Genomic DNA, 16,403 nt, shown 5'->3' with positions numbered 1-16,403 from the left:
TATTAATTGTCTTTACTCAAAATGTATACATCTCAAAGCTGAAAAGACTGCGAGATCCATATCAAGTATAAAAGTGATAAAAACATCACAGCAATAGAAGTCATAATATACCTCATAATTTTAAAGTTTAAGTGGAGTCTGTAAGTTAATGCATGCTGAAGTAACATGCTTGCTAACAAGTGAAAGAACAAGGGGTTTCAGATGAAAATAACATTGAATTTCCCATAGACTTTTTGGGGTGTTTAAATTAAATTAAAGTGAAAGTGAAGAACTTGTAGCGTGTCAAGTTTTTGAGCGGTGGTAGACCGCTCAATAGCATGGCCGTGTATATGTATACATGTATGTATGTATAATGTGTGTATGTAGCCAGAGAGGGTGCTGTTGAGGTGCTGTTGGGTGCTGTTGAGTCTAGCCTGAGCAAGCATCAACTGCACTCACACACACACACACACACACACACACACACACACACACACACACACACACACACACACACACACACACACACACAGTAGTGCTGTTGCGCTCAGTTCACACAGGTGTGATTTTATTGGAAGATACTATAATAAATAGTGAGAACATCTTGCTGCACCAAGCCCAAAAAACTGCAAAAACATCATTGAAAAATCTCTTTCATCAATTATTTGGGGTTTGAACCGTATACTGACATATCTAATATTTGATTAGTTGCAAACGGACCACTAGGGGGCGAGCCCAACTTGTTTGCGATGGTTTTTGAAAACCTTATACCCATACCTAACACCATACCAAAAATCTGAAACTCTTCACCAAGTGCATCAAATTGATGATTTTTGACCAGTTTGGCCTCAGCTAAAGGGCGACCCCTTTGATGTTTGCCTGCCTGTGCCTGTGTGCTCTGTTTAGATGAGAAGTGTTGTTGGAGTACTGTATGTTAGTTCATTATTCATTATGATTGATGTTTCTGTATTTCTGTGCTTATTTACAGTTTCACAAAAGTAAAGAGTTCCATAAAGGAAACTGAAGAACTGCCTCAGTGTTTCTTTTACATGGGATTCCACTGTTTAACTCCCTGTCAAGGCTGACCTAAGAGCTAAGGACAGTAGAATGAGTCATCACTTTTCAAAGTTTTGTGGGAGCCGCCTTTACCCCAAGGAATGTTTTCCGTGCAAAACAAATGCTTGCAATGGATTCAGAATCATTAAAAACCCCTAGTTTGACCCCTCACATGCTACTTAAAGCATATTTATTGTCTCCACCAGCCGAAGGCAGGGAGAGACTGTTTTCGCTTCCGTCCGTCCGTGTGTGTGTGTGTGTGTGTGTGTGTGTGTGTCTGTCCACAAAGTTTGTTACCACCTAATCTCAGTCGCCATTGGCCCGGTCGCTGCCAAAATGAGCACACACTCTCCCTGGAGGCCAATTCAGAACCTCTGCCCCACATTTTTCAAATGGGCCTATTCTAGCGCCACCATGAGGCCGATGTTTGCAAAACACATTTCTGTACACTATTAGAGATTTTGTCCAAAAATCCTACAAATCGGTAGGCAGTAGGCTATCTCAACAGTCATGTGATCGACACGGATCTGTCCGATTTTGCATATTCCATTCCAATTTTGAAATCAGGCTTATGGTGGCGCTATAACAGGCCGATTTGTGGTTTTACCCATAACTCCACCGATCAATTGCAAACTTTGTAAGCGCACTCCCTAGAGGCCAAGGAAAAACCTTTTCCCTGCATTTTTCACATCAGCCTTTTATAGTGCCACCATGAGGCTGTGTTTTGTCAAACACATTTTTTGACAGTACTCCTACAGATTTCGGTAGACAGTATACAGTCATGTCATCGACATGGATCTGTCTGATTGTCCATATTCCATCCTGATTGGCTGAGATTGGCTTTCAAAGTTTGTAAGATTGGTCAGTTTTGAACAAAATGCCTCAAATCACGAACACAGCGTGCAATTTTTGTGAAATTGGGCATGCACATTCCCACTAGGCCGAGGAAGAAATGCCACATCAAACTTTTCAAATCAGCCTCATGGTGGCGCTATAACAGGCCTCCTGGCCTGGTGGAGACCTGTGCTCGGAAGAGCACTGCTTCTAGTTTTGGTGTTTTTTATCCTGTATAGTTAATTTAATGGGACTCGAACTTTCATCAGCTGTAACTGATTCTCCTAGGGAGACTGAATTCCAGTCTTTGTGGGATGTGTTACTAGACACCGTCACACCTATACAAACATATTGGTGAAGAAATGTTTTGATAAGGAATTTATTCCAGGATATGACACTATTTCTGAAGATATTCCCTTCTTAGAAGGCAGTCTTCTGACACCTGTGTTGATAACAGAAGGAAAAGTACTGCAAGTCAACTTCAGCCAAGTCTTCTGAAATGTGATACCATTATACACTTTGTGTTTCTTCATTCCTGTCAGTGGTGGAAAAAGTACTCATATGTTTATATACCGGTAAGTAAAAGTATCAATACTGCAATATAGACATACTCTGTTACAAGTAAATGTCAAGAGTCTGAGTACAAAAGTATTGGTAATATTTGGAGTAGAAGTAATATTACAGAACATTGAAAAGTAAAAAAGTAAAGTACAGTAAAGTAAAAATACAAAAAAAAAAAAAAAATAGAAAAATATATATACTTAGGTAAATGTACTACGTTACAACACTGATTCCTGTCATTTAATTACATCATCAATTTCCTCACCGTTGCACAACCATCCATTCCCAACTCATCTGCTGGTACAATACCTGCCTTTGTGCCTTAATTAAAAAAGGTCCAGGAAACTATGGAGGACGATAAATTACTTTATTCAAAATAAATAAATGAATAAATAAATGAAATTATAAATATAGAAATGCAAAAATAAATAAATAAATATGCAAAGAAATGTAAAAAAATACAGATAAATATATATATTTATGTGAAAATATATTTATTTATATATATATTTATGTATTTATATTTTTATTTATTTATTTATTTGTGTATATATTTATTTATTTATTTATTTGTGTATATATATTTTTTTATGTATTTGTTTGCATAATTCCGTTTTTTTTTTTTTTTGATTTCCTTTTTTTCTTTTTCTTTTTTTATTATTTTATTTATTACTTTATTTATTCCTGTATTTCTTGAACCATATGCTAATGGCCTTTCGGGCTTTAACAATCAAACCCAGAGTGATCAAAGCCACACATGCCACAATAGCTATGAGGAGATTTCAGTGCCAGATTTCCATTCGCATTCGACTCTGGGGCCTCGGACCGCAGAGTGGCACATGCTCGGGGACCACCTCCATGGACCCCTGGCGATATGATTGTGGACCTGGGGATAAGGCTTTGGAGAACTGGGCGGGCCACCGCTTCACTCCTATGCGACTTTGGGGTCTCGGCCTGGGACTGCAGAGTGGCACATACTCGGGGACCACCTCCAGGGACCCCCGGAGCTCCAGGGACCCCCAGGGACCCCCTGGCGCCGCCGTAAAAAAATGCTAAAAATACCAAATGACCACCCCAACAGGGCTGCTCACGGGGAATTCCCAGGGACTGCTCCTCCACTAGTGTTCGCGACCCCTATTGGAGGACCCCCGCCATTGCAGGATTGGCCACTGCCTATGGAAGTCTAAATCTCCAAAAATGAATACATAAATACAACAATGAAATAAAGAAATAACAAAATGTTGTAGCAGTGATCCAAAAAAATACATGTTCTATAGATCTATGGAGTCATCCATATGTTTTACAGATCTACAGGCCCAGCCCCATGTTCTATAGATCTATGGAGTCATCCATATGTTTTACAGATATAAAGGCCTATCCCTATGTTCTACAGATCTACAGGCACATACATATGTTTTACAGATCTATGAGCGCATTCCTAGGTCCATCCCTATATCATACAGATCTACAAACGTACCCATACATTCTATAGATCTATGGATCCATGTTTTACATATCTACAGGCCCATCCCCATGTTCTACAGATATATGGGTCAATCCATAAGTGTATATGATCCCATCCATATGTTTTACAGATCTATTGATCCATCAATATGTTCTAAAGATCTATGGTCCCATCCATACATTTTACAGATCTAAAGGCCCATGTCCTATAGATCTATAGATCGTCATAGGGGATTTTAGTCATGGAATGTAGTTTTACAGGACCATCCCTATGTTTTAATTTATTTTATTGCATTTTGTATTTAAAAGAAGTACAATACAAATGGTACTTCTCTTATTTAATATAACTAGAAGCTCTGGGCAGCCGAGCGTCTAGTCGGCGCCCTGGCCAACTCGGGAACAATGTAAATAGGGAATGAATGCCCCACCCTTTAATGCAAACCCCATTATAACTGTTGTCCTAGGACCCGTTTTGACCATCTGTTTGCTATTGTCCATTTATGCCCATATATGGAGATCTCTGTATCTGTCTGTCTGTGTCCCTTTTATGCCCATATATGGAGATCTTTGCCCTTCGGGCTGACTGCATGGTGAGTCCATCACTGCTTGCTGTGTCCAACTGGTTTCTCACTAGACGTCAACACCACATTTAGAACCTGTTGAAAATCACTGGTCAAGACAGATGGAACACTCACCAGTGTATCCCTGCATATCAGTATTGTGCTGCTTAGTAGTGCTTGTGTTGTGTATGTGATGTGCACATCATGTACATAATGTTGTGCACGTGTTGCGCATGTGTTGTGCACGTGAGTGTTGTATGTCTATCCAACCCAGCTAGACAGGGTTTCGACAACAGCATGACCTTATCAAACAATGGGAGAATGAATGCCAAGACTACATATTTAACTTGATGTTCTTTTTTTGTGTGCAAACGTGTTTGTTTCCTTGTCACACAACCTCCAACATAATACTTTGGTATTTTTCCTCATACCTTCACTGTTTGTTCACCTCAAACTCACACATATTTATCAATGCCAATTTCCTTCTGCTTTCCACCAGTTGTATAACACCAGTCCTAATTGCGACCGAAGGTCGCAGTATACCACGAGAAATGTCGCAGCTTGTCCGTACAGGAAGTGCGTCTGTACAGGAAGTGATGTCACTTCATCAAAGTCTCTGTGACATCACAGGTGATATCAAGGGTGACATCACCTATGTAAAAGTCCATATATGGGTATTTTATGCCCATATGAAGATCCCTGATGTCATCGATATATATCACAGGCCAGATGGCAAAAGCATGGCCCATATCTGTGTGGCTGGTTCAGATAGGGATATCCATGTATGGGCATAAAATATATTGTATGTATATGGATACATATTATTATTAATAAAGAATAAAATAAAAAAGTCCATATATGGTCATTCCCAGAAACAAAATCCCTCTTATGCCCATATATGGAGATTTCTGATGTCATCAATAAGGAAGCAGGTCTCTTATTGCGCTGTTAGTGTTATGTTATTTCATACATTGGGCACTTCCACTTTGGACAGTATCACATGACTTCTTGGACATCCTGTAAATCCCCGACCCTTGTTGTGTGAGACAAAACGTGTATTCATTGATGCTCTGGGAAGAATAACCCATGTTGACAATGAGATGAAGGATTGCAGAGCGTGTGAAGGGATTGAATATCATCTATTGTGAAAGTGGACATGGTGTCTCAATATTCAGAATATCAGATGGGCAAGTCTTCATGATTTTAATATATTGTATCAGGGACGTGCAGAGAATGTTAGAGAGGCAGGGGCTGACATTTCTAAAAGGACCTTTTGGTGAAAATATAGAAAATAGCCGACCTCCAAGCTCAACACGTCGCAGAGCGACGCGTTGTGAGCTTGGATGACTGCTATTTCCCGTGCTTGATACCACACTGAACTAAGCATAATCAAGTCAATACTGGAGATGTGGCATAACAGTATGGATTTCTACACACAGAGGGCAATTCTTTCAACAAAAGAAGCTGCATTCAAGTTCAGGAGAGTTTGGACAAGGCAATTCTCTTGAACGCCGCCTTCAGGTATATGGCATGGAAAGGCATTTGCATTTCTTTCACCATACTGTAGTAAAAAACTGCATTCATGCTCTGGAGAGGGCATTTTTTACAGAGGGATAAAAGGGCAGGGGCTCAAGCCCCTTTTGATGTCTACTGTATGTGTGCACGTGCCTGTATTGTATTATAATATTTCGTCCTGTTTAGTTGTTGGGGGCATTTGCTATGGTGGCGGTCAAGAGGTGCATGCACATCCGAAGGTTCTTTATGGCATTTTCTACTGTAACTCTGCACTTAATGTATAATTTGTCTTCTGCATTTACCCCCAACTAGGAGCAGTGCCAACCCCCAATAGGAGCAGTGCCGGGGAGCAAGTTGGGGTGTAAGCGTCTTGCTCGGGGACACATCGACACATAGACCGGCCAGGCTGAGAGTTGAGAGTTGGATCCATGTATCCATGTTCTCAGGGTAAAATTCATTACAAGCTTGATCAGCTATTTGTGGTGATGAGATCTGGTGTGGGGGAAAAGCGGTCCAGTTACAACTTGGGTGACTCAGTACATATTGCATGTATGGAATTTGTTATGGTCAATGTGTCCACTGTAAAGACTTTTGCACTGCCAGTGTTTATTTTCAATAACATATCGTTGCTGCACAAAACCTCTTGTCTCATATTTTAACTATTTGTGTTTTTTCCCCCCGTAAATGAACGCCCTACCTGATCACACTACAACGTCACACAAAAGCATGAATAGTATCCAGATCCACAAGTTTGAACATGCTTTGCTTTGAAATTGAATCCTTAAAAGTTACAGTTTTGGACATGACTACTACCGACAGAGATGTTATTCAGAATTCAGAAAGTGAAATACAATACAGATCTTAAAAAACTGAATTCGAGACCAGTTACTGCTGCTAATCGGTATACAGTGTTATTTTACTGCTATTGTATAGCAATTGTAAATCGTATTATGTGCCAAATGAACCGTGTTAACTTTATTTAAATAATGGCAAAATCCTAGTCATCCTGGCACACTAGATTAGTGGTTCTTAAAGTATCTTAATACAGCAAAATGTCTTAATACAGCATCACAGTCATTTGAACCCTTTTATACATAATTTAGAGGCTGGCTATTAAAAAAAAGCAAATACTGTACAAACTCAGAATGGAGGTCCGTGGCCAAATACAATTTGGGTGTCCTTAAGTTGGCACAAAAAGGTTTGAGAACCACTCCCCACACTAACATTTCCATACTTGAATGCTTTTCATACTATGAATTGACATTGACACAACAAGTTTGCTAGGTGGAACCTGTTCTGTTATGGATTACTAAATATGTTTTCTGGATGTCTGAGCCTGTAACTTCCTAGGATGAGGAAACATTGTCGGTATTTTCTTCCTTGTAGACTGTCCAGCCCACATGGAAGTTTCCCTATAAAAGCAGGTGAAGTCACCACACCACCGTACATCCATGCTGCAGTTTGATGCTGTTCTGCTGTTCTGACCTGGAGACTCCTACTGATCAACATGCTTCTCCTTCTGTCCTTGCTGCTGGGAACCGCTGGTAAACATGATTACTTTTTAATACTTATTATCATTATTATAATTTATTATTATTATATTGTTGCTGTCGGGTCTCTTATATCCTCTTTTGTGTTTTTTCATAAATTATTACACACTACAACGTTACACGAAAGCATCAAAAGTAGCAGACCCACAAGCTCGAAAAGTGGCACACGTTTTGATCTTGATCTGCTACTTATGAATTGGAATCCGGAAAAGTAACAGTTTTTGGACATATGAGGTTTCCCCCCGACAGCGCTGTGCAGCTTGTTGATCTGCTATTTTCTGCGAAAGCATTCCCCACAATGCGGATGCTGGGGTTTAAGCGGTTAAAATGGTTAACCACTTAAACCATTTAGAACAGGTACACATTATTGCTTATCATTATTTTATGCTTTAACTATTGAAAAATAGCAGATGTACAAGCTCACAGCGCGGCACCGAGTGCATTCAATAGCATTCAATAATTCTAGGCTTATTTAACGGTGTCCTCCAAGGTTCTAACTAAAGCGCCTTTCAGACGGGAGGAGGTTGACGTGGCCTAGTAACTCATTTTCAATGAGAGGCGGGCGTTTATTTGGGTCGCGCAGAGAAGTTGAGGAGCGGTCCCGTGAAATTCTCGCGTGCACGAACGAGCACGCGCTCTCGGGCTGCAAGAGCTGGATTGTGGTCATCTTTGTGAAATTACTTGCAGAGCGATAGTGTTTGTTTCTCCACCGCAACGCGATCCCCGCTGATCCAAGCGAGAAATCCCCCGGCAACCGCACGTGCCCCGTCTGTAAGGCGCTAAAGCCTGCTCTTTTTTTCTTTCCATCGACACCAAATCTCTTCGTGGAAATAGGTCGGTCTCGTCGATCGGCTACTTTTGGCGGATGTTTGCCCCAGAATAGGGGTTATGTGTATACTTTCAATACAAATAATATAACTTGTTATTACCTATATGTACATTTTAACACTTTTTTATCCTTATCCACAGCATTTACATCTGCGGCTAATCCCACCAGATGGTGTGTGAAGTCCAGCCAGGAAAACCAGAAATGTAGTGCCCTGCAGACTGCTACAAACTCTACCTTCTCCTGTGTACTGAAACTAGACACTCTAGAATGCATCCAGGCAATCAAGGTGAGAACGCTCCAGTGTTAAAAAAAACCCTCTCTAATCCACAGTAGGGATGGGACGATAATCGATATTATCGTTTATCGTGATAAAAAACACTCACGATAATCGTATCGTGGAGATTTAATTTATCGTGATATCTTCCTCCATCATGCACTGGGATCAATTCACCTTTTATTTGCCGAGCTGCATATCCCGGTACTTGAACCCTCTATAATTGGTAAAAGGTACTTAGAATATATGTACTTGAAACATGTCTATCAAATGTCTTTGCCAAAAAATAGCCGATCTACAAGCTTGTAGATCTGCTATTTTTTGGCAAATGTTCCGCCCCAGGATAATGGATTTTAATTATCGCGATAATATCGTAAATTGCGATTTCTTTTGTCACAATAATCGTGACATGACATTTTCATATCGTCCCAATCCCTAATCCACAGTTTCATTTAACCCATTAAGACCGGGAACGCGTCTGTGTCACGTTAGATTTTAACCACTTTAACCATTATTTTATGCTTTAACTATTGAAAAATAGCAGATATACAAGCTCGCAGCGCGGCTGTAGATCTGCTATTTTTGAAAAATGGCGAACATTTGTGCAAGTCTTTGAATATTTTGTCCCGATTCTATTAATGTCACCTAAATCCAAACAGGTATCTGAAAAAAAAGAAAAAAAAACCCCTATGTTTCTATGTCAGTGGAGCTCAAACTTTTTCATGTCAAGGACCCCCAAAATGATATGTATTTACCCACGGAACCCCATCTCAAAATATTTAGTTCCAGGGACCCCAGAAGCAAAATTTTTGTTACAAAATGTTCGCTTTAAAAATACATATATTCAAAGATTTGCCGGGAAGGACATAACATTTACAGATTGCAGTTTTAATCTTGATAGCTATCAAAATAATATAATGCACTACTACCGCCATGCAGTACCATAATAATAATAAGGACGCCATCAAAAACTACACTGGCCATGTTGGTGTTAAGAGAGAGCCACCAGGCATCTGCAAATCTTTAAATGTCGTTTAGTAGCAACTATCAAGACGATAAAGATGTTTTTGACAGGACGGTGAAGCAGATGCCATCACTCTGGATGGAGGAGACATCTACACAGCTGGAATTACTAATTACAACCTGCACCCCATTATTGCTGAGGACTACGGCGCAGGTAAGATGCACTAATTATGGCTAGATTTGTGTCTTTTTGTAATGTAATTGGTAAATGGTAGAGTGTGTTAATTCTATATAACTTATATATAACTACAATTGGAGTGGTTGTATTTTGTCTCCCTACTCTTTTATTGAGACATTAATAATAATATTTATATTAGGGCTGGGACTTTAACTGATTAAATTAGATTTATTAACGCGATACCGGTGCACCAACCAACAGTCAACAAACCCCAGTGCGTTTTAATTTAAATAAAATGGCTTCTCAGGTCAAATATTTATATGCGATCAAACATGCGATTCATTTTGATTAATTAATTACGAAGCCAATTAATTAGATACATTTTTTATCGAGTCCCAGCCCATTTATATTTTTTTTTTTTGTATTTTCCCTTTTTTTTTTTTTTTTTATAAAATGTGTTGCCTATAACAATGAATGACGTGCGCCAAAATAGGGACAGCAGGTTGGTTAAATCAATGTGACCCTGTGCCCTCTGTATTGGACCAGACTCAGACACCTGCTACTATGCTCTGGCTGTGGTAAAGAAGAGCTCCAGCTTCAGCATCAATGAGCTGAGAGGAAAGAGGTCCTGCCACACTGGACTGGGAAAGTCTGCCGGCTGGAACATTCCCATAGGAACTCTGCTCTCCATGGGAGAAAACCATGGCATCCAGTGGGCCGGCATGGACAAGAAACCTTTGGAAGAGGGTGAGTTTTGTTTTGTTTATTTGACTGATATGAAAGTTAAAAAAACTATCAAGGATAAAACTTGTCCAGTCCAGTAAGATACTTTCTGACCCTGTTTGTCTGTCCCTGTGTGTGTGTGTGTGTGTGTGTGTGTGTGTGTGTGTGTGTGTGTGTGTGTGTGTGTGTGTGTGTGTGTGTGTGTGTGTGTGTGTGTGTGTGTGTGTGTGTCTCTGGTACTGTTCGGCGTGAACATGTGCACGCACTCTCCCTGGATGCCAGAGCAGAACCTCTGCCTCAAAAAATCTTTTTTGGCTTGTTCTATCTATCTATATATATATTTATATCTATATATATATCTATATCTATATCTATCTATATATACTGTGTGTATATATATATATATATATATATATATATATATTAGTGATGCGCGGATAGGCTTTTGAAGTCATCCGAATCCATCCGCGCAAATTAATTATCCGCCCATTATCCAACCGCATTAATTATATCATCCAATTTATAAATCCGCATCCATCCTCATCCCCAACTTCAAAAGTATTATTATTATTACCCTTATTATTAGGCTAATATTGTTTTCTGGTAGGCTATTCCCTGTAAGTTTTCTTAGTTGTGCGATCACAGAAATGCATTGATCTAGCCTACGGAATGTCTCCGTTCGTCTTTTTTCTTTCTTTTTTTTTGAGTCGGTGCTACGTCGATGCAGACATGCAGGCAGACAGAGTCAGACACACGAGAGAGAGAGAGAGAGAGCGAGGGAGAGAGCGAAAGAGAGAGGAACAAACACAACTTAGTGGGACGTTTAACTCTTAGTGGGACGTTTAACTTACCTACTGTACAGTACTTTACAATATGGACTATGGAGCTGAGAGAACTTCACTGGTAGCACTTTATAATGAAGTACCTCAATAAAGGCTAATTAACAGCTAATAAGGCACTTATTAACAATGAATTAACAGCTAATAAGGCACATTAAGTCCTAATAGTGCATTTATAAACCCTTTACTATGCACTTATTATGAGATCAATTAACACTAACAAATCCTTAATAAAATCTTTATTATAACAGTATAAACAATTAATTAAGCCTTTATTAACACTTTATTAGGCAATTTAAAGCCACCTATTCTAAAGTGGGAACACATTCGGGTACACCCGCCACTCTGACATGTCGGAAAGGAGACATGTCAGAGTGGCGGGTGTACCCGATGTGTTCCCACTTTAGAATAGGTGGCTTTAAATTGCCTAATAAAGTGTTAATAAAGGCTTAATTAATGACTTGTTGTTGTTTATACTGTTATAATAAAAATTTAATTAGTTGTTAATTCATTATAATTAATTCGTTAATTACGGTTTAATAATGTTTGAATAAGAGTTAATTAATTGTTAATGTGCCTTATTAGCTGTTAATTAATTGTCAATAAGTGCCTTATTAGCTGTTAATTAGCCTTTATTGAGGTACTTCATTATAAAGTGCTACCAATTCACTTTTTAGCGCAGCGCGACCAGAGGTAATGAGTGCGACGATGCATGCCGTAATGCCGTTGCCTCTAAGTGGACACAGCTGTTTAGTTTTATCGTGGACTGCACATTGCCTCATGAAAAATGATGGTTACTTTACAAATTATACAAAATAACACACACTAACACAGACACAAGCATACCTAGATTTAGCTTTTTATTGATAGATATATTAGGCCATAATTTATTTCCTGCATTATTTCATCCGCGGATATCCGAAATTAATTAATAATTATATTTGATTGATCCAAATCCGCGCGGATCACCGCGGTCCACCGCGGCTAAAACCGCTATCCGCGCATCTCTAATATATATGTATATTTACCGGTATTCCTTTAAACAAGCCTATGTCTATCAATTAAATGTTTCTTTTTTTTATTTTATTTTTCTAGCGGTGAGTGAGTTCTTCTCGGCCAGCTGTGCACCAGGAGCTGACCCTGTCATGTTTCCCAAGCTGTGTCAGCAGTGTCCCAGCGTGGCCTCATCCAACCTGACAGACTGCTCTCGCTCACCGTCCAACCCTTACTACGGCTATGCAGGTGCATTCAAGTGAGTACTATCTCCCTCGTCCTCATTGCAACATATGCATCAACCTTTTGAGGATCAGGAGCCACTTGAAAATCTCGAAGGCGTTCACGGCTCACCCATCTGACCACTTAACTATTTTGTTGGGCTTTTCTACCTTAATTTTGATTGCAGTGAAGACAGTGAGACAGCGAGTGACACGCAGCAATGGTCGCCTACTGTAACACTCATTGAAGCTAGTTACATGAAGCTAGTTTGCATTCTTTAGGTCTTAGAAACGTTTTTTACTGATTAGGTGCATGGTCTACCTATGTTATTGTTTTTCTAGATTGATATTCCGAAGCATTTTGTTAAATTGTTGTTGATTTACTGACATATTATCTTGCTTATCATAGTGATGTATTACCTGCTTATTGTAAGTCGCTTTGGATTAAAAGCGTCTGCTAAATGCCTAAACTGTAAACTGTCGCCGGGTTCGGGGATCAAACCTGCGACTCGCTGTCGGGCTCTGACATCACTGTGATGTCAGGGGAACCAAATCCCTTTTATGCCCATATATGGAGATCCCTGTGATGCTAGGGGAACCAAATCCCTTTTATGCCCATATATGGAAATCCCTGATGTCATCAATATTAAGCCCATATCTGTGAATATCTATGGGTACCAGATGGCCAAGACATGGAGCTTTTCGCCCTTAGGCGTCTTACTGGTGATTGTACTTGGAGGAAGTCTACAGAAAGTGTTACAATAGACCGTTTGTCAGCCTTCTGATTGGTCCCTGAGACTCCCTGACTGGCCAACCAGAAAAAAACATTCACTTTTCGCTACCAGGGGTGGAGTTATGCAGTGGGAGAAAGTCGTTTCAGTCTTTCACTGCGGTGCCGTGATGCGGAGCACGGACAGCGTGCAGTACGGCGCTGCGCGACCATAGCGATTTCGATCATTATAATGAATAAGCTTCAACAGACTAGTTCACATGAACCTTATCAATGTAACTAAGAGTTTCAATTGGGTACATATATTTTAAATGGGCAGAATTACGATAGCCAGCCTATTATGCAGAGGATTTATAGGGTGGCTGACAGCTTCCTACCCAAGATGCACTGCGCTTTCTCTCTCTGTATCTCTCCTCCGACTTTTTCAGCGGATTAAACTAATTAAAACATGTATTTTGGGGGGCAAACCCCTGTTTTGCAATGTAACTACTGTACTTTTTTCTTCCCTTTTTATTAATATCACGTCGATGTGTTTCTTTTGGTACTTTAAATAGCTATAATGAGGCAATGAAAAATCTTTTTTCCCCATTCATTTCCAATATAAAAACAACCTGCCCTGGTGTTTCTGTCCCACTGGGATTAAACTAATTAAAACATATATTTTCGGGGGAAAGCTCCTGTTTTGCAATGTAATTACTGTACTTTTTTCTTCCCTTTGTATTAATATCACGGAGATGTGTTTCTTTTGGTACTTTAAATAGCTATAATGAGGCTATGAAAAATATCTTTCCCCCATCCACTTCCATTATAAAAGAATCTGCCCTGGTAAATTCGTCCCACCTAGTAACAAGAGCAAAATGGGGCGGGATTTGACATACGGTCTATTATGTTTTTATTTGCAATCGGAAGAAAAATAAGCCTGGGCGATCGCGTTAAAATCACTGTTGGAGGAAGTGTAGAATCTCCTTAACCAATCAGAATGCAGAGGGGCGTCGCACCAAATACGTTGACGTCATAACGCAGCAGCGTTCTCTGCGCTGAGCAGAGGAGCAGAGGGGGGTGGGGGGAGGAGAACACATGCTATTGGCCAGAGACTCTCGGAGAGATTCTCCGGGTCCGCCCAGCTGAAGTTAGCTGACATGGAAACATAGGTTTCTTGGCACACATTTTCACGATTTTTCAAAAATAGCAGATCTACAAGCTCGCAGCGCGGCACTCGGTGCCGCGCTGTGAGCTTGTATATCTGCTATTTTTCAATAGTTAACATTCATGGGGGGCCCACAGTGAATCCTTGTACCCAGGGCCCAGAATTTGGTGTGACGCCCCTGCAGATGTGTAAAGGCATCTTACACTTGCAGTAATAAGTCACCCTGGATAAGAGGGTCTGCGAAATCATGCATAACTTGTACATTGGAATCATCTCACAGGTGCCTGAAGGATGGAAGTGGAGACGTTGCCTTTGTCAAACACACCACTGTTCCTGGTCAGTATTACATCATGTTCTACACTGATATGAAATAACTGCAGCGTTAATATAGATTTTAGAAGGCAATACTAGTTAAGTAGGTCACCAGCACTTTCGCCTATAACATATTCGCCTACACGCATTTGGTCCTTTCGCCTGGCATTTTCGCCTTGGAGGAGAGTCTTTTCACCTACCTGTCTGAGCCATTTCGCCTACCCTCAATTCTGCTGTCAGACTGTCCATGTTTGCAAATTATCTCTTTGTCATTTAAATAGTATAGTGACTGTGACAGTGGTGTCAAGTGAATCTAACAGTTTACTTGACATTTATTATTTACATCACATTTTATTCCTAAAAAATGGCAAAATAGTTTTTTATGCCTGTTGACAGGCAAGGTTGATTCTATAGGCTATTTAGGTGTAGCATATCTTATATAGACCCATATAGGCTAATAGCCTACATATATATTTTGTATAGCCTAATGTTAAAACAATATAGGCCTACAATACTGTTCATTTTACAATACTGTTAAATACTGCACCAAAGAATGTATAGTATCGGGACATGGATTAATTAATTATTTGGGCGCACCTGATTCCAATAGCTCTGTATTTATGTGATTTCTATGGAGTGCATAGGATAGCCGTGTGTAGGTTTGACATGTAACACCACTGTCACAGTCACTATAATATTTAAATGACAAAGAGATAATATGAAAACATGGACATTTTAACTGGGGACAGGGTCCCCAGTTAAAATATGATTTGGGGGTCGTGGCCTGAAAAGGTTGAGAACCACTGGTCTAGTGGGTCAGGTCAAACAACAATATTATGCATTTAAAGCTGCATGTTAGCCTGGTGTTCCAGACAGCAACACCACCCCCTGGTGGTGGTGGTGGTGGTTTTTTGATTGATTGAAGAATTTATTAGAAGTTTGCAATCGAAAAAAAGTACAGTTTCATGACAGTACAAATCACTGGTACAAGGTCAACTAAAAAGAGATCCTAGAAAGCAGAGGCTTATTTCCACAGGAACCACACTTTAAGTATCTCATATAACATTGAAAGACAGACGGATAGAACATAGTACTTTATCTAGGATAATATCAGTTTCAAAAGCATAACATCAAATACAAAGGCAGAAAAAAAAGAAAAGGGGTGGGGGGCATTTACAAGTCACGGGTAGCAGCTGTCTGAAGGTGACTTTTCATACCAATTTTGAAGGAGGCTAGGGATTTGCTCTCCTTTAAGGCTTGTGGAAGGGCGTTCCACATGTTGATGGTATAGCAGGAGAACAAGTTAGCGCCTTGTTTAGTGTTAAATCTACGTTGATGATGATTAGTGGAGCTGCCTCTGGTGTTGTGATCGTGAACATCCTTGACCTTTAAGAAGTAGTTTGCCAGGTACATGGGTATCTTGGAGGTGTAGTGAATCTTGTACACCAGGCCCATTGCAAGATGCTGTACTCTGTCAGCTACTTTGAGCCACCCCACGCTTTCGTGGTGATGATCGGTGAGGTGGGTCTGAGGTGGAAGACCAAGCACAACCCTAATTAGTTTGTTCTGGGCTGTTTGGAGCTTTAACTTTAACTTTAAGGTGGTAAGTGTGTGAAAGCGGCTGGCACCCGCCAGACTAGCATTCTGTAACTTTCATGTCCTACCAGGGTTTATA

The 16,403-nt window shown here is 40.0% G+C and overlaps 1 protein-coding gene across 1 annotated transcript in view; it reads left to right on the top strand.

Annotated features, from left to right (window-relative positions):
* Positions 1 to 7,476: 7,476 nt before the first annotated feature.
* The window catches only part of LOC308284812 (serotransferrin-like), a gene marked incomplete at both ends in the record, with an annotated part of 23,832 nt that continues 14,905 nt past the window's right edge, over positions 7,477 to 16,403 (top strand). The window contains 6 exons of the mRNA XM_080725539.1: positions 7,477 to 7,513; positions 8,489 to 8,634; positions 9,697 to 9,799; positions 10,310 to 10,510; positions 12,421 to 12,577; positions 14,697 to 14,752. Coding sequence (XP_080581665.1) covers positions 7,477 to 7,513; positions 8,489 to 8,634; positions 9,697 to 9,799; positions 10,310 to 10,510; positions 12,421 to 12,577; positions 14,697 to 14,752 — 700 coding nt within the window. The remainder of the gene's footprint in view (positions 7,514 to 8,488; positions 8,635 to 9,696; positions 9,800 to 10,309; positions 10,511 to 12,420; positions 12,578 to 14,696; positions 14,753 to 16,403) is intronic.

This window comes from Nannobrachium achirus, assembly GCF_963921795.1.
Source record: "Nannobrachium achirus genome assembly, chromosome: 5".
NCBI lineage: Eukaryota > Metazoa > Chordata > Actinopteri > Myctophiformes > Myctophidae > Nannobrachium > Nannobrachium achirus.
Note: the sequence above shows the minus strand (reverse complement) of the source record. Positions and strands in the feature narration are given on the sequence as shown.